The 19048-nt window shown below is 36.6% G+C and overlaps 1 protein-coding gene across 12 annotated transcripts in view; it reads left to right on the forward strand.

Annotated features, from left to right (window-relative positions):
- EYA1 (EYA transcriptional coactivator and phosphatase 1) overlaps window positions 1–19048 on the forward strand; it is a 158244-nt gene that overhangs the window by 102794 nt on the left and 36402 nt on the right. For all 12 annotated transcript variants that reach the window (XM_048938936.1, XM_048938939.1, XM_048938938.1 and 9 more), the window contains 4 exons: window positions 2797–2879; window positions 3303–3489; window positions 13354–13496; window positions 14682–14765. In XM_048938936.1, the coding sequence (XP_048794893.1) occupies window positions 2797–2879; window positions 3303–3489; window positions 13354–13496; window positions 14682–14765 (497 nt within the window). The remainder of the gene's footprint in view (window positions 1–2796; window positions 2880–3302; window positions 3490–13353; window positions 13497–14681; window positions 14766–19048) is intronic.

Raw genomic sequence — 19048 nt, forward strand, 5'->3', positions numbered from 1 at the left:
GAGGTAGCCTATTGCTGCAAGGTGAGGAACCTGTGATGAGCACCAGCATTGTTTTAGTTATGACAACTGTGGTCTCTCAGACTACACTAACCAATTGGTTTGGGAATTCATCCATAAAAAGTAAACGTTAAGGTATTTGGTTATTATTATACAGTATAAAAATATTATGCTGGATGGCTAAGCAGTTACTAGGACAACAAGGGGGAGTTTGCCAAAGATTTTTAAACACTGTAAGCAAACGGAAGAAACCTTGAGCTTAAATAGCCCATCTGGCCGTCCTCGGCTTTCCCAAGAGAGCTGTAGTAAACTTCTGCCACATATATTGTACTCTGATGATAGACGTAGCCCATGGCAAAGAGACCAAGCTAGGAAAGCAAATGGACCTTGTAGAAAACACCCAGGGGAGGTGTGCATCCTGCCTGCAGCGGCGGCAGCACGGTGCAATGCCTGCCCACAGCCATCGCACTCAGCCCAGCAGGGCCGGCAGCCTTCTGACGCTGCCTGGGCTTCCCAGCTTTCATGTGGGCCCTCGCCCTTGGCCAAATAGACCTTTGACCCACAGCTGACAGCTTTTATCACATTTTAAAGCTGCCTAGTTGGCCAGCTTACCTCAGTAAATCTTGCACGTTTTGTGGGGGTTCTTATTTTTGCATTTTTCCAGCTAGTGCAGAGGTAGCAGCTCTATGCCGTGCTGCGGCTGGTTATTTAAAAGACAAAAAGTAAAATCAAGGTATTTTAGAAGCAACTTAAAGCTGGGAGTTCTGGGTGGCCCATGGAGCAGTTTCTGTGAAACCTGCTTCGTGTTTGTTACGGTCTAGGAGACCTCCCCCCCCTCTTCCATAGGAGCCAGCACTGACCATAAGATGAAAGGGAGAGATCTGTGTGTTAGTATGTGTGTCTTTGTCTGAGGGCAGAGATGCTGACTGCCATGTAATTACTTTTCTCATTTGCTCTTGCAAATTATTTGCCGGATATTCTGCAGAAAGAGTACATATTCATCCCCAAAAGTTTTTTTTTCTGTGTTTTTTCTTTCTTTTTTTTTTTCCTTACAATCCTAGAGAGCTTTTATGTCTTTTAAGAGTGGTTCAAACTACACACCTATAAAACTGGTGTTTGAGTGTATTACTGCATCACTCAGAAGTAACTGTAGGAATAAAAGAGAAACATTAACTTACATTCTCCCAGCCAAAACACTCTTAGAAATAAAATAGCATTTCAAAGTTCTGCAATTTAAAATATTTTTCAGCTGTATTTTGGCTCTGGGGTTTGTTATAATAAAAAATAACATCTGTTTTCCAATTTTAAATTAAATTTAAAACAACATGTTTTTCTCATTAGTACTGTTTATCTGTGCTATCTGCTAAACTTGGATGTCAACTCTTCTGCTGAAGTAATCTGATTTTAGTTCACAGGATTGGTAGCATCTATCAACAACTTTAGAGCTTTAGTGCTCACAGCAAATACAACAGAAAATGTTTACAGTCATTACCTCATATTGGATTTACACTTTATTTTTTTACTCCCACTGCTGTTGCATTTCCAAGACTTAAACTGTGTACTACTTTACTACCTTTTGCAGCAGAAGCATTTAAATATTTTTTCCTTCTGGCTTGTTATAGCAAGGATACCTGTCTGTGTCTCTAGGGGTTGTGCTAAGCATGCAGCCCTGCCTGCATTTCTTACTGTTTGGATTTGCAGGAATTGTTGCTTTTTCTAATGGTTTGTGTAAGATGCGGTTTTTGAATCGTGTTGGATACAGCAGTGCATCTATACACCTTGGATCCCTGTTGGTTTTCATCCCTTCTAGCCTCCTTTACATCATTTCCTTCCAAGATCTCAGTATGCCTCTTCTCTAAGACAGGTTTCAGTGGTGAGGGAGGCTGCAAATAGCTTGTGACTTTGATGCGAGTTCCTTGCACACTGATGCTCTCCTGCTGTATGAGTTCAATAGGTTGCCTCATTATGGACTTTCTGGTGGCTTATGGAGCTTCTCCGTGCATCCATATGTCCCAGCTGGTGGCTATGTCACTGCTGGGTTATATCCAGCAAGAGCAAAACAGCTGAAAGGGGGTTGCTGCCCTTTTAGTGGAACAGCTTCTCAGGTTAGGTATTAAACAAGAGACCCATCTGTCTATTTTTGGTGGCTCACAAGGGGGATCTGAGGGGAGGAGGGAGGTGAAGGCAATAATTCAGTCTCTGGGCTAAATTCAATCTTCAGTCACTCCTCTAAGAGAGGTACTTTTTTCCCTTGTGTCATGCCAGATAGGCTCTATCAAAAAAGTAGATTTGCGGCCCAAGGCTGTCTATCATCGATTAGTGAATTCTAATGGCTTCACAGGCAGGCTGAGCTGTTTCAAGCAGGGTGTTAGAGCTTTTTTTTTATTCCTTCAAGGCACTGAGGTTTAGGGATAAGAGAAGATGCCATACTCAAGACAGCAAAAGAAACTGAGCCCTAGGGATTCACTGGGGGCTTGCAGTTAATGTTTGACAAAAGTGATATGGAATAAACTCTGATTACTTTCACAAGTTATCAATCTGAGGTGGCTCTGGCTTCCTGTCAAAATTTAGTTTCCATCAAAGCAGGGTTTTCTTAATTTCAGTAATGAAACATAGGGTATAAGAACAATGAGTTATTACTTTCTGTCTATTAACATGTTACAGAGCTGATGACAACCAAATCGGTCAGCATATGGGAAGTATTAAAATATGCCATAGCCTTATGATATAATTGCAAGATGGAAGTTATTTTCCAATACTGTGTTTTAGTAATTCACATGATTTTTCATTTTATTTCAGGCAGCAGTTTCACAACATCATCAGGAATATATGCAGGAAATAATTCACTCACAAATTCTACTGGATTTAATAGTTCACAGCAGGTAATTTTGTAAATATGAATTGAGGGAACATCAACAAACTTAAAATTCTCATCCACTGAAAAATAGCTCTTCAATATGTCTTTGAAAGAAATTACTATTCTTTCAAGTTATATTAATTTTTATGAATGTTTTTCCTCAAATTGTCATCCTCCAGTAATAGAACTAATGGTCTGGGTTTAGATTATTTATATTCACACATCTTCAGGAGCGTATATAATAAAATATTTGTATGAGAAGACAAACTAAATTATGTGTAATGTAGATTTTGTTTTACTGCCTCACCATCAGGTCCTATAGCATCCAGTCCAGGAAGTATATGTGCTGAAAGCCTGACATGTGTTTACAGTTATATTTTGGAATTTATACTAAAAAGTAGCAAAACTTTGATAAACTTTTGATTCAGTTGCTTTTTTTGTCTTTCAGGAATATCCCTCTTATCCCAGCTTTGGCCAAGGCCAATATGCACAGTATTATAATAGCTCACCATATCCCTCACATTACATGACAAACAGCAACACCAGCCCAACGACACCCTCCACAAACGCAACATACCAGCTTCAAGAACCACCATCTGGCATCACCAGTCAAGCAGTTACAGATCCTGCAGCAGGTAATTACATGGATTTTATGGTCCCTATGAGGCACGTTTTTGTAAGTTGAAAGGGGGGTTGAATTGGATTCTTTTTCTGTGTAGTCGCTGTCTTTTGTTGTTGTTATTTCTTAATCCTGAGCCTGTGGCACGTCTTGCACAGAGTCTGACAAAACAGAAGCTAAACAGAAATGGAGATCAGTAAAAGTTTAAGGCTTGTACAAAATACAGGCTTCTATATTATTTGTAAAATGCTTGTGTGAAAAATTGCAGGATATAAGAAAGTCTTTATGCTAAAGCAGAATCTGCTGCTTTTAAGCTTTGTCTTTGTTAAGATAAACTCTGATTTTTCCTAAGTAAGACTGAAATTGAGAGGCCTTCAGATTGTAGCCTGAGTGTCCACTTGAAAGAGAGCTTTTGAATTTTTCACTTTCAGAGGACATAATAATGCTTGTATTAGGTAGTTGAAATTGCACAAGTGTTTCCATTTTAAGGAAAGATTTTCAGTGGCTTGTCCTTTTTCCCAGTCGTTTTACCTTTCTTTTGGAATTTGGCAGTCCTTTACTAGTTGAGGTATTTCTTATGCCAAACTGCTCCAGCTGTTTTTGGAAATGAGGGGTGAAAAATACTTTTCCCATTACTAAAAAAAATACATTTTTCAACAGTTTGAGCATGTCAGTACTTAGTAGATGGCAGAAGTTTGAAATGTGTCAGAGAGGAAGTCCAAGTTTGCAGATGTGTTTCTCAGCCATGTGGTAAAAAGCAGCTCTGATTTGGAATGCTATTTTGAGGTTTTGTTTTGAAGTTTTGGTGGGGAAGATTGTTTTCTTGAAGTACTTTGCAGGACCAATCTTGCACGTGCAGCATGACCACTGATATGATTTGCTAGCATTCTGCTGTTTCTCTGTAAATCTCACTGAAGGAAAGGTATGAGTTGTTGTGCCTTTTCACGCATTCACTGAAAATAGGTAGAGCAGAAAATACATTTTCTGTGTGGGTTTATATTCATGTATATATTCACGATGTGTGTGCATCAATGTATTTGAGAAACAAATCTTTTTAAATGTATGAATGTGTATTGTAGTCTGCAATTTTCAAATGTGTGGATGCATATTGGAGTCTGCCTAATTATTTTGCTTTTCACATTGTTTTAAATTTTTTGGATTTTTTTTTTTGTGTGGTTTTATTTGTTTTTCTTTTGAAGTCGGTAGCAGTAAGTTTCTCTTACCCCCAAAGCCAAATGTGATTAAGCTACAGCTTTCATGAATATATTTATGTTGAATCATTGCATCATTTGGATGCACACTTAACTCAGATACTGATGGCAGTGTCATTCTTTTCCGTTTACTGTAGTGATACTACAATAATTCCCAAAGAAGTTCTTTCAAGCGGTTTGCAAATAACAAGTCTTGAAGTAACCATGGGTTTTCTTGGACTGAATGCCTGTATTTAGGGACACATTTAGGAAGGCACCTGCTGTGGACTACTCTCTGTTAGCAGGAGCAGGGCAGGAATGAAGCCATGTTCCTCTTCACCACATGGTCGCAGTTGGCATAAGGTATAGGGCTGGACTCAAACTTCTCCATCTGTTTGTATGCACTTTAACTGAGGCATTTAAGTTAGTCAGTGGAGAGAAATTAGCAGCTCCAGAGCTATATTTAGCATTCAGTTTAACTGTAATCATCATCCAGAGGTACCAAAGTCTCTCCATTGGTGTGAAAGAAGTTTAAGTTGGCTGACTACCAGTGTTCACTTCCTATATTAAAATCAGGTGGGATCATTTCACTGCTTCACAAACCTCCAACCCTGGAAGAAGCAAGGACCACTCAGTCAATCCAGTTCTGTGTCTGGTATTTTTCCTTGGACAGTACAAATTTTTGTGTTCCTCAGCCTCAGGTGAACTCATACACAGCCGGTTTGGGATAAAGCAGGAATGGGGTCGAAGTAAAGAGAGAGCAGCATGGAGGAGGGGAATTATGGTTGAGTGGGGATAAGTGAAAAGCATGTTAGAAGGAAATTCACAGTTGGATCCATATCACCAAAAAAAAAAAAAAAAAAAAAAAAAAGCAAAGCAAACAAACTGAATTTTAACAGTGGGAAAAAACATCACAAATTACTGTAGAATATTTTACCTCATCTGCTCATGATAGACTGCTGAGTCTGCCATGATTGGCATGCTGTATGTGCGTTAGGGAGCAAAGGGGAGTCATTGTGTTATGTTGCTATTCCCCTTTATTAGGATGGGCAGCAGCTGCTGAATTCAGCTGTTCTTTGTGGACGCTGATATCCCTAGACATCTTGTGCATTAAAAAAATACATATATAATCTTTGCGGTTCTGAACTATGCCAGGACAAGCATGGAACAGCATTCAGACTTCACAGAGGCACCAGAATCATTTGACAGACATATATGATTCCTATGAATTTGGGCCAGTAAGTGAAACAGGGCAGTTTGGTAAGAAACGTGAAAACAGAGAAAGTAATTATGTGTTCTTGTGACATTTTTAGGAGAGTTTTGCAGACTCAGAAAGCTCAGATAATTTCACTTAAAATATATTTAATTCCTTGTCCAAACATAAAATAATCCTTTTATGGTTTCCCACAATCTTCAGTTAAATATGCAGGTTTTTCACATTCAGTCAAGGACATTGAGGGGTGCTTGCAAAAGAGCCTGAGATTCCTCATACTCAGTGTTACTTCTTTCCACAAAGGGAAGCCTTTATGGATCCGAAAAATTTATTCTGTGTTAATTGTAAAACCTTTTAATTGCACAAACCCTGATATTCCCTGTCTCCATGAATCAAACATACTAATTCATGTTATGATAAAATTAATAAAAGACTTGTGAGCAATTACTCACTGTCCCTTCCAAGACTCACATTCATTAAAGTATGAATGAGCGAACAAAAGAAAGTATTTCTTCGTGTTGTATAAGCTGGGCAGCACTGTCGACTTCAAACAAGCTCATAGATCAGACTTATACAGATACAAGCTTGGTTTCAAGAAATGCTTTGTAAAATAATAATAATAATAATAAAATTCTGGAGACAGTGCATGAGTGCATTTCTGACCACCTTCTGTTTTATCACCTGCTATTTATACCGGTCTAGAAGACATTTTGCCTCAATCCTTGATGCCCAACCCAGTGCTCTCAAATAAGCAGAACAACAAGAACGTTCATTTCTAGGAATTAATGTAGTTAACAACTACTTTTTCTAAAGCTTTCTTATTTTCTTTTGCAGTATTTTAGCTTCATTATTGTTTCTGGTAACAGAAATTTCTTGATTTGTGCAAGTTTTGGTAATACAGTCCTTTATTTCACAAAACACTGTATTTGTAATGTATTAAATAATATTTCTCTGAGTTGTACAGTTTTTAAGATTTGATCTCTTTTTTTTTTTTTTCTTTCTGCAGTAAGTCTGTTTAAAATATTACTGGAAGATTTCTTTTTTTTTTTTCAAATTACTCATGTACTTTACAATGCAGATTAAAAAAACCACAAGTTCTATGCTAGCCAACAAAAATTGTTCTCAGTCAGTCATGGGTCACCATTTTGCTCTTTAAAGCTAGACTGCTTTTTCCTCGAACACTGTATCACATTTAGTATTGCAAAAGAGAAAGCCACTTTTAGAGTTTCCCCTTACTAAGTTTCATAACAATAAATTAAAGATTGTAAAACAACACAGAGCTAAGATACTTCATGGGCGACTTTTCACTAATACGTATGCAGAAACATCCAGCATTGTGCTAACAGTACATTACTGGTGTTTTAACATTTGCTCTTTTTCATAAATAAAAGCGAAGAGTAAATCTAGAGTCTATATAGGAAGGAAGTAATGAAACTTCTGTAAAAACAGAATACATTAATGAATAGTGAAGTGCAACACTGCTTTTGCTTTTCTGATATTGGTTATTCTCCCATGTCTTGCATTGAGAGTGTTCAATTTTTAATTCCCACATTGCATTCAGCAGTAACTCACCATCATATCATGTGGTGGTATGTTATGATACCATCACATGATATGTTAAGGCTAAGAACTGATGTACCTTGCAATATATATTTTAATAAATAAATAGGATACTTTTAGTAGAATTAAAAGTAATACTTACTTCAAGTTGTTTGAAACCATAAATAATGAGTGAGGAAGAAATGCCTATACTGGAAAGAGGTCCTGCCTGCCCATTATTATACATACTGTGTAATGTTGTATATACTGTATACTGTTATTAAGATATTTTTTGTCATTATTATTAATAATGAAAAGATCAGTCAAACCTCAAAATAAATAGGCCTTTTTGCCTATACTTCTAACAGCTTTTTTTTTTTTCCAAAGATTATTTAGGGCTTCTGTCAAGTTTAAAATTATATGCTAATAGTCCTCAGTAGACAGATTTCAGATTTATTTTCCAGGTAGATAAGATAATGGCTTTTGGTCAGAAAGGCACTAAAGATTCCTCCTATAATCCTGTCAGCAGGCATTATGGTATGTCTTGCAATATATAATATTAAGTTTATTAAATTAAAGTAATATTAAGTACTTTTACTTACCACTCATGTAGTAGTCATATTTTTATATACAGAAGAAAATCCCTCAATACCTTTGTGATTCCACTGCATTGTTTAATCCTGGTCAAATTTTATGTTCAGAGCTGCAAAGGAAGAAGTTTTGTAGTGCTTATAGATCTTGTGTTTAGCTTTATTTTTGCAAAAGTATAAATATATTCAAATTTTGTTGCTGTGCAGAAGCTGAAGTAATGCTGGACTGAGTACTTAAGATTTTAATTCAAAATTAATTGTGAAATTTGGAGGAAATCTAGGCACAGTTAAAACAGAAAATACTTGCATGTGCTTGCTTCAAGAGACATTTGATTATACTAGCAATTCTAAGCCCTTCTCATCAATGTAATTTGCATTGTGACATAAGATAGAATTACTTTGATTACGTGAATTTGCTCATTTTTGCATACTCTTTAGTAGGGAAACTGTCTGATGAAATTTGCAATGCCTTTGTCAACAAGTCTACCTACACAAATCTCCAGTGAGATTTACCTAGATATATATATAGTTTTGATTTTTTTTTCTACTTCTGGACAGATAGTTCTCCTTATATTTATCACTTGATATTACTCCTATACAGTGACACTGATAGTAAGAAAATGAAGCAATTACCTGGGAGGGGGGAGGGGTGGAATTTCTATAACAAACAAGAAGCGCAAAATACAGTGTTGTAAATATCATCTATGTGGGTCTATTGTCTATTCACAAGTAATATTCCAATTGATGAGGTGATGGAAAATTTTCCTGTGTGACACATAACCGTCAAAGCTACACGCACTGATGTATATAACACAAGTAAATGTTTATGATGTTTCATGTCACGTTGTAATTAAATGTTGCCTCTTGGCCCAGGGGAAGGTCTGCTATATTATGGTTCGTGTATTTTAGGTAGAACAGAATGAAAGCATGTTTTTCACAGTTTTGCATGGCTTTTGTATGGATTAAGATTTGTAGAATCTGGATTTTAATTGTTTCTCTTACTGACTAGAGAAGTCTGTTTTGAAGTGGAACATTTTGTCCAGCAGAGCAGTCCTGGAGCCCCACCTGCCAAAAGTAACCTGGAAGGTGTCCTCCATCATCTAATTCATTCAACTTCTAACGAGGGTGCTTAGGACACCAGACCAGGCTGGACCTTGCCTGGAATGACGTCTCAGAAACAGGCTGTGAGGCCTCGGGGTTGTTGTCACCATTTGTTTGGTTCACAAATTCAATGGTTCTACGTGCTAATGTGGACATGGCCATTACATCCCTCAACGTTTCTCTTCCAAAGACTTATCCAGGTTCCTCTTGAACCCTTGTAATCTTCTGGGAGCCAAGCCATTTTTGGGGAAATGGTGTCACAGGTCTCCTTCTTGTGATATGACCTCCCCTTTCTTTTGTTTAACCTGGTTTCTGCCAGCTTGCTTTGGTGATCGTGTACTCTGAGTACTGGGACAGGCAAGGAAGAGCTGATCTTTTCTCCTTTTTCCTCTCACTGTAGAAGGCTGGATTTCCTCCAGCACCTCCCTGTGTTTGTGGTGCTCAAGAACAGGATAAAATTAAATTCAGTGCTTTACAAACATAGTAATTTCCCTTGGCTAATGCTACAGTATGCTACTATGAATTCAACTAAGGCTGAACAAATTAAACTCTCATATCCGGGAACATAGAATAATGGACATAACAGTGACATGTATTGTAGTTATACAGCTTGGCTTCAGCCAGGCTTTTACTACCTGAGCAATTACGCCTTTTTTTTTTTTAACAAGCAAACTGGAATAAAACAATCTAGCCAAAATTACAACAGAATGATATAAAGCTGTTTAGGAAACCATGTCAGGAGAGAAGCCAGTAAGAGTTTGCTGTTAAAATAGAAGGATGGCTACAGCAGCATTCCTCAGTGTCTGTCTTGGGCCCAGGACCAGACCGCATTTTCATTAATCATTTAAATGACGGAACAGAATGTGTTTGCCTATTAAATATGTAGAAGACACCATGCTGAGAGGGGCTGTGAGTTCTCTGGAGACAGGGTGAGAACTCAAAAAATGGAGATGTGATCTCAATAGGAGCAGGTGTGAGGTATACATTTAGGCAGGAATGATGAACTGCACAAATGTGGGATGGGGAATGTTGGCAGCTCCTTCCAGGCTCTACCTTTCCCTGCAGACCACTCTCAGTACTCCACATACTAGTGGTACACAGAGTACCCTCAGCCACTGTTGTTTTTCTTGCTTTAGAATTTGTCGGGGCTTAGGCTCTTAGAGGCTCAGAGTTCAGTTGGGTACTGGATTCTTTAATTGACTTTCCTTATGGGAACCTGAGAGTGACTGTTGGCCAGTGAGCTGGTAACCCAGTCATGCACGTGGGTCGAGCAGCCTTAATCCAGAGAATACATGCTGTGGTTTCCCTTTACATACATGGACAAGTTTCTTTCACACACTGTCACGTTTTCACCCATTGGTTGCTGCCATCTGTCGTGCTGCTATAGCAGAATGGTCCCTGTGGCTGTCCCCTAAGTAGGAGCAGGAGCACTGGTTATTAGCAGTAAAGCGGAGTGTTAACGACATACTAGCAGTTTATGTGCAGTGTTTGGCTAGATCTTTGAGCAACATCAGTTAGGTGCCACTTCTTCCACCAGAGATGATCTGGGGATGGTGAAGTTAGCAGTAAGTGAAAATATTGCTGCAAATGTAAATTTTCCCCTGCTGAGTGGTGTCCGTGGAAAGGTAGCATGCAAGGGGAAGCTTTTATCTACTTTGCTTTGGATTACTGCATCCGGACCAGAGGAACGATAGGACCTTGAATAGAGGATCTGATTATTTTTCTCTAAGATAAACATTAGAACTGAGAGGAAGTGCGAACAGATTTCAAACGCACAAATTCAGGGAAGGGAATGGTGTTTTTTTCTCCCTTTTCACAGATTGAACTTAAAATGCTGTAAAAGAATGCTGAAGTTTTATGCCTTGTTTCTAACGATACGGCTGTCAAAGCAGCAGAGTAGATTGTCTGGAGAGAGTTGTAAGAGCAAGAGAGGCACTTCTCTGCTTACACCAGTGCAGGTACAGTAGGTTCAAGAAGGGCAGGCCACTGAGTGCTCAGCCAACCTTGGGATCCCCAGGTTGAGCTGTGTGGTGAGGATCTGCCCCATTCAGGATTTACTCTGAATGCGAATCTTCACTCATAGCTGCAGTTGAATGTTTGAAACTTAGAATATAGTGTATTTAAATAAAGGCGTTTGTGAAAGTAGAAAGCTGTAAGGCTCTTTCTATCCTGACAGGCTTTCTTCCCTGCCCTCACTACACTGTGCTCTGTGCTCTGTGCACTCTGTTAAGTTTATTTGTTTTTGTTTGTTATGAAGCTTAGTGTATAATTTTTCCGTGCTCTCCATTCTTTTTTATTTATTTAGTATTATCAATACCACCCTAAGTTTAATAACTATAAATTTTTGGCACCTCATGCCTGTGGAAATTCAAAAACTGTGATCTAAAGCTACACCAAAACACTGTCAGAGACCCAGAGCATCCCTAATTTCAGTTAATCAATAGGAAGTGCAATTTTCTGTTAATCTGAATTTCAGAGCAGATATTTAGAGCTTTATAGGGCAGTTTACCTGCTGAATGAATTCTGGTCTGTTTGCTATCAAAAACCTTAAGAAAAAATACAAATGAAAGAAAACAATGCACAAAAGCTTTTAAGTGAGTTATAACCAAGTAAAATAATCTGTAGGAGATGACTCATTTATATTTAAAATATTGGAATTAGTTTAATTATTTTTATTTCTTATTTATATTTTAGGACAGTAAGTGAAAGAGCAATCAGTATTTGATGTATTAGTCTAAATAATTGTGGAGAGCACATTATCATGGAAGAAATAAATTACTGGAATGTGCATCATATTCCAAGTTTCATTTTCTACCTTTCGTTATCTGGTCTGATATGGCTATGTTGACTTTTCGTAGTTTGGCATGCACAGAATCACTGGTTTTGGTATAGATTGTCTCTTTTGAAGACTCTTTTTTTTATGTTACATACTAACTTGTTATTCTGCTTTGTTTAGTATAGACTGAGATACTTAGCTAAAAGTATAGTACAAAATACATGAAAAAAATATGAATTTTAGTTATGAGCAGATTTAAAGGCTGAATGTGAAGACTTCAAGACCTTATTCTTTAAACTGAGTACAAGCAACAATTATTTTGAGTAATTGTGAGTATGTGCTGCAACACAGATGTCCAGAGTTTCTTCCTTAATCTAACCTTTGACCTCAACAGGATGTTTTTTTAGGAAAAAGGATCATTTGTGTAAGAATTATTCCTGTCTGTTCAAACTGGAATGCTATGACCTAGGCTGATTAAAAAGTAAATTAATATTGATAAAAATATACAGATCTCCTGAACTCTGTGAAGAGTCAATGCTAACTGAGAACTAAAGTTGATAAATACATCATATATTGAAAATTCTGTCTGGCTTTAAAGAAAATATTTTATTTTTTGGAAAAAAATAATATAAAAATAAAATATTTTCTGTGTGATCTTAAGGCTGCAAAAAGAAGTCTTGAAAGAGATGTAAAAACTTCTGAAGGCCATGGCACTTCTACTTATATGAATTAGGAAGGATAATTTCAGTGGGGTATTTGCTCTCTGAATGTTAAGCACTGCACTGTTAATGGATGTTAGAGATAGAAAAACATCTTCCAATCAGCATATTTTCTTCTTACATAAGTAAATCATCTTTCTTTGTTTTTTCCTACTAAATGGCAGTGAATATTTTGCTGATACGTAGTATTTGGTATACAGTACTGTTCTTGAAGATACTCATTGAGTAGACCTTTGAAAAATACTTCAAATTTCATCTCCACATTTGATGCAAATTTGAAAGTTGTTCAACTATAGAACTTATTGTACGAAGATAATAAAATTGTGTGCTACCTTTAGAAAGCATTGTATTAATCAGGCACAAATGTAGTCATCAAAAAATGTCTGCTGGTCACCATGATAATTATCTTAAAACATACTTGAAAACTCAGGAGTAAATCAATCAAAAGTTTCCTTTTACAGTATGATCTTTTCTTTGAAGTCATGTGATCTTCTCTATCATTTGAAGAACTGAAGATCGTTTTATTATTTTTTTTATTTATTTACCGAACTAATTATTATATCTCTGTTATTTATGTAACCTGTACTCGATTCAATTAATTTATGCATTAGCATTACCACTTATTATTGCAGTTTTAATTATTTTTGTTAGAACTCTTTAGAAAAGATCCTGTTTTCAGTGTCATATCTAGAAAGAAATTTGAATGTTTTGGATTTAAGCTGAAAGGTAAAAATGTTCTTTCTTTACTACAGCAGAATACAGTACAATTCACAGTCCATCAACACCCATAAAAGATTCAGATTCAGATAGATTGCGTCGTAGTTCGGATGGGAAATCACGTGGACGTGGCAGAAGAAACAACAATCCTTCACCACCACCTGATTCTGACCTAGAGGTATATTGTGCTAGATGTTTTTGACGTGTCATAGCTTCTCTTTTTATAATTATTTTGCAGAGAGATGCATAATTTACAAATCAAAAATAAAATGGCATTTGAGCCCTTTTTTTCTTCTGTTTTTGTGTTTGTTCTTCTTTTTTGTTGAAGATCTTCTTGAAACTTTTATTCTAAAGAGCTTTCTTTGTGAAGAGCATCTAATTTCTCAGAAAAATAAAAGCATTCTCTTTCTCCTTTAAAAAAAAATAATTAAAAAAAAAAGAGAGAGAGAAAAGAAAAAGAGAACAATAAGTAAAAAGCTTTTCCCAAATTGAAGTAAGGTTTCTCTTTGGGCAGGAGCCACTTCTGGCACAATAGCAGTTTTTATTCTCTCTTGCTATGTTCACATTTTTCTCAGTGGCCTATGCTATATGTTGAGAGCACATCTCCAATGACTCGTCACAGCTATGGGTGTCCATGCTGCATTTCTTTTCCTTTCTGAAAGCTTAGCCCATTAGTTATCACAGGAAATACAATCCTATCAGGATTTAAAATACTTATATTTGAACACTGTATTTTTCATTAACATCATTTTATTAATGGTCAGAGGGCAAATTTAAAAGACATTTTTTCTACCATCTGTAAGCAGAAGAATTATTTACCGACACCATACTTTCTTACACAAGCAAAATCTAAAGTGACAATTTTAATTCTTCAGATACGTAAATTCTATTAACATAGGCTGAGAGAATTTAACTGCTTGTCAACAATTCACTAGTTTTATTTGGTTTCAGACATTATTGGCAAGAGCAAATGTATGAAGACTTGCAGAAATATAGAGTTCAAATGCAGAATATTTAATTCTGAGAGGCTTCTCTTAATTTCTTTCAGGTTCTATCTTACATCTGGCTTTAAAATAATGTATTGTACAATCTCATTTTTTCTGTGTATTGGACTATGACTATCATTTTATTCTAATAGAATAATTTGATATAATAGCAATTGTAGTAAAAAGCTAACAGATTGTATTACCCTCTTCTGGAAAAATGTTAGTTCTGAAAAGAAATTGCAAGGAAGCTATGGTTCTAATATATAACCATTTCAATACAATTTTGTCATTTGTGCGCTTACTGATTCAAATTTAAACTTTCCATTGCAAGTATCGGCTTCACAGAGGAACACATTGATTTGATTCTCTTTTTACAGAGAGTATTCATTTGGGATTTGGATGAGACAATCATCATTTTCCATTCCTTGCTTACAGGGTCCTATGCTAACAGATATGGAAGGGTAAGTGTCAAGAAACTGATGGAAATTTTCATTAATATTTATTATTTTATGGTTGATATGTAAGAAAAACAAGGACATTGTTTTCCAGAGACCAAGCACTATTGATGTTTCAAGACATAAAAATTCAAGGAGTAAAGCTCTTTCATATGTCCATTCTTTGCATTTGTGTTATTAAATAATTAAGCACTTTTGGGAGTAATACCGAACACTTGTGGAGTTTTGCTGATATAGAGTGTGTGATACCTGTTGATACCATCAAAATCTGCAAATATTTAGCTCCTCTCAACTAGTGAAGAACTTCCAGGACTGAGCACTAAAATAACGTTTTAGTCCCAAGCAGTCAGCAGTGGTCTGTACTCTGTACTGAGAAGGCAAGAGTACGTTTCTGGATATATATATGGCTGTAATAATGTAAACTTTTTTACCTCACATTTTTTTAATCTCTGTTTTGATTGATGTTTTTGAAAGTCTGGTTACGAGTCAAATCTTTCAATTATGCACAGTCTATAAATCGTAACTGAACTTACGGTTATGCCTGCAGACTGTGGTTCCCCTAGGTAATTCTCAAAAGAGAAATGCTGTCTTAGGTGAATAAGAACAATTTACGATTGGAATGCCCTTGTGAGATCAAACTTTGTTTTTCAGAATTGTATTTGAAAGTTAACGGCTCAGCTTGTGCAAAAATCTGTGTTATGTCTTCTCATGCTCACCTCGAGTGAAATATAACTAGAATGTGAGGTTTTTCTGTTAATCTTCAAAAATATTTCACATACAAAATAACCAGATAGTTCTGTCTGACTTCATGTAATCACATTGTCTTTTCATAAGCCTTATATTCATCACTAAAAAGTTTTATGATACAGCCAGTCGAGGGAAGGGTAAAGCTTCTGCTTCAGTTCAGATCATGCCTGGCTAAGGTTCTGCATTCTTCCTAATGGCTTTCTGCATTGTAAAAATCTAAAGCAACACTTCTGCATAACTTATCTGACATGTTCAGGTGTGTTGTGGTTTAACCCAGCTGAGCACCACACAGCCATTGGCTTACTCCCTCCCAGTGGTTATGAGGGAGAGAATTGGAAAAAGGTAAAATGGTTTGGTTGAGATGAAGACAGTCTTATAGGACAAAAAAGGAAGGAATGGTAATAATAAATAATAATCACGTATGTATACACACACACAAAAAAGTGAGGCACAGTGCAGATGTTCACTACCTTTTGATGGATCCCCAAAGAGTTCTCAGGCAGTGGCAGCTCCCTCAGCCAACCCCCTAGTTTTATTGTTCAGCATGACACAGTACGGTCATGGGATCATGAGATATGTATTTCATGGGATATGTATCATGGGATATGCCTTTGGCCAGTTTGAATCAGCTGTTCTGGTTTCACTGCCTACCAGCTCCTTGTGTACACTCAGCCTCCTATCTGGCAGAGCTATGTGAGATGCTGAAAAGTCTTTGACTTCGTGTTGCTCAACAATTAAAAGATTGCTGTGTTATCACCACTGTTTTTCTCCTAAATCCAAAACACAGCATTATACCAGCTACTGTGAAAAACATTAACTCTATCCCAGCCAAAAGTAGTTCAAAGTGGTGTGGGATATTTTCACGAGTGTTTTGTATAATAGCAACCTACTTGTTTGAAGACTGTACTTAGTTGTTTTCATTATGTGTACAAAAAGCAAGGATATTCAACAGCCTTGATTTCTTAAACATTGTGATTTTATACTACAAAATCACTAAGTCAGTGACAGGACAACAAGCCCTAGTGTTCACAGGAAAAAAGTTCAACGTCAATAGAATATCACCACTTACTTTCGGGGACCAGAGTTCTGCTGGAAATATAACTGATTAGTTGTTGCTGAGAAGTACTTGGGTGAGCATATTTTTTCTTGTTTCCTGTAGCGTTTTTTTTATAATTAGGGCCTGAACATAAACACCTTTTTTTGTTGTCTGCTTGAGGCTGAGGAAAGTGGCTGGCATTCAGCTCCTCAGAGATACAGATACGTGTGCTGCAAGGAGGCAGCTGCCTCCCGATGGCGGTTCCATCATTGTTGACATTGTTTTCTTGATTAGCTTTTGCTTGGCTGCCTCTGGTTGCATGGCATGTGGCAAAATACATAGATATCACTAAATGATGACTGATTCTATGATTTGTCAATTGCTAAGCTAAATCACCTGCCAAACATTGGTCAAGACTGAGTTTTTTTCATTATACTTGTTGCTATAGTATAGCACACGCATACACGTATACAAAGAGATAAAGGGCATCATCTCTGATTAAAAAAAAAACAACAATGCTTGATGTTAAGAGAGACAATAGCATTGGTGTTTATGCTAAGAATTAATGCATCATGCACTGTGCATAAATATTAGAATGTTTTGGTGAAGGGTTGCAGTGCGCACATCCACTAAGAGGCAGTTGTGCAGGTGTGCTATTATTGCTTTGTTTTCACAAAGTGTCATTCATATCACAATTTTTCTTGGGTTATTAAGTGCCATAGAAGAAATTTAGAGGTATTTACAGCAGTGTGAGGTGTGCAGTTTTTAAAGAGTGTTTGCTATTGATTTCTGGCTTTTAAAATCACAGTGCCAGGGGGATATTTTGTTGTTTACAACTGTTTTTTGAGCTATTTAACTTCACCCCTAATGTGTTTCTTCACTGTGGTTGGAACTATAAATGTTTTTTTTTTTTAAATTAAATCTAAGCTGCTCACATAATCATTAAAATACAAAAGCTGGAACTTCAAACGAACAAAAATGTCTTAATTAAATAGAGGATTTGGCAACTTGGCATTCAGCTCTTCTCATAATGCATGAGTGAGTTTCATGGTGAATGACTATGAATGATGAGCAGTCCTGTTGCTGAAGGGATAGGTTTTCTTTTCCTTATTCTCTTCCTCATAACTTCTTGTTTATGCCACCCTTTTCTGTATGTTCATACTTATTCATCTCTTTTTATCACCTGCTCTCCTTGTGCTGCTATTGTGCTCTACTTTCTTCATACTCTTGTTCTGCAATGTTGGAACAAAATAATATGCTTGTTTTGCAGTTTGTGCAATTATGGTAGACACTGTTACTTTTTTATTTAAGGATTTGAATGTTGTGGATTTCACAGAAATGTATGAAACTAGTGGAGGAAATGAGTTGTACATCGAGAGAGGAAGGATGGGGAAAGGAAAAAAATACTTTTCCATTTGCTTTTGAAAAAGATGTGTTGATCAAATATCAGGTTATCAGTTACTTTGATTGACATTGACCTACAAACACTCAATTTTGAGCCAGATGACAACTGCTGAAGTTTTGGAGTTCAGAAAGAATTTGGGACCCTTTTTAGTGTCTAGAAGCAGGTGGAAATACATCTTTGTACTTGCAGTAGTCTACTGTGGTCTTTACTTCCATTTTCCATGAAAGCATATATATTCAGATGCTTAGAAACATTTTTTCCTTTAAAATTTAAGTTATTTTAATATGGTTTATTATGTTTCAGAGGTAGAGAAAAGCAAAGCCTGGTTTCACTTAACCCTTCATTTGTGACCTGTAGGCTTAAGTGGAAAATAAGCCTTGTACCTAAAGTGAACTTTTCTGTTTTTCAGCTTCTTGTTTCTCCACAAAACAAAGAAATCAAGTGGGTAGAATTTAGAAATGACATACAGACAATGTTTTGGCTCCAATACCAGTATTCAAAAACAAGAAGCCTGCTTAAGCAGCTTGACGTTGGTATTTCTTTTCTTTAGCTAAACTGTGTGCCTCCCCCAGAGATTTGTACCTGATTTTGACCATACCTGAAAAGACACTCAGACTGAACCTGCAAATCCTGATAAATAAGAACAGATTGTTAGCTTTCCTGCTCATTGTGTGACACCTCACAATAATTAGTTTACAATTAGTGGCTTAAGATTGCAAAAGAAGGCTTGGTATGAGATTTTTTTAAAACCTTATTCTAGCCTTGTCTTTTTAAAAAGTTTTCAGCCATCACTTTAATGACTGGCATCAGCATTTAATCTACTGCAGATCCTTAAACCAGAGCTTTTGTGCTTTTTGCTAGAACTGCTGCAAGATTGTAACTACGCAGACATTTAAAACCCTAATGTAGATAAGGCTTTTGCATCTATTAAAATACTTGGCTACCCAGAGCTGCAGCTTAACTCAGTTTCTGTGCGATGTGGGACTTTCTATAGAACAAGATTTTGTTTAATCAAGGAATTAGGGTTACTTGGGAAAGAGACCTATTTTGTTTCTTCTCTTCTTTTTTATGGTATTTAATCCGACATTTTCAGTATGTGCC

The sequence above is a fragment of the Lagopus muta genome, chromosome 3 (genome assembly GCF_023343835.1).
Source record: "Lagopus muta isolate bLagMut1 chromosome 3, bLagMut1 primary, whole genome shotgun sequence".
Lineage (NCBI taxonomy): Eukaryota > Metazoa > Chordata > Aves > Galliformes > Phasianidae > Lagopus > Lagopus muta.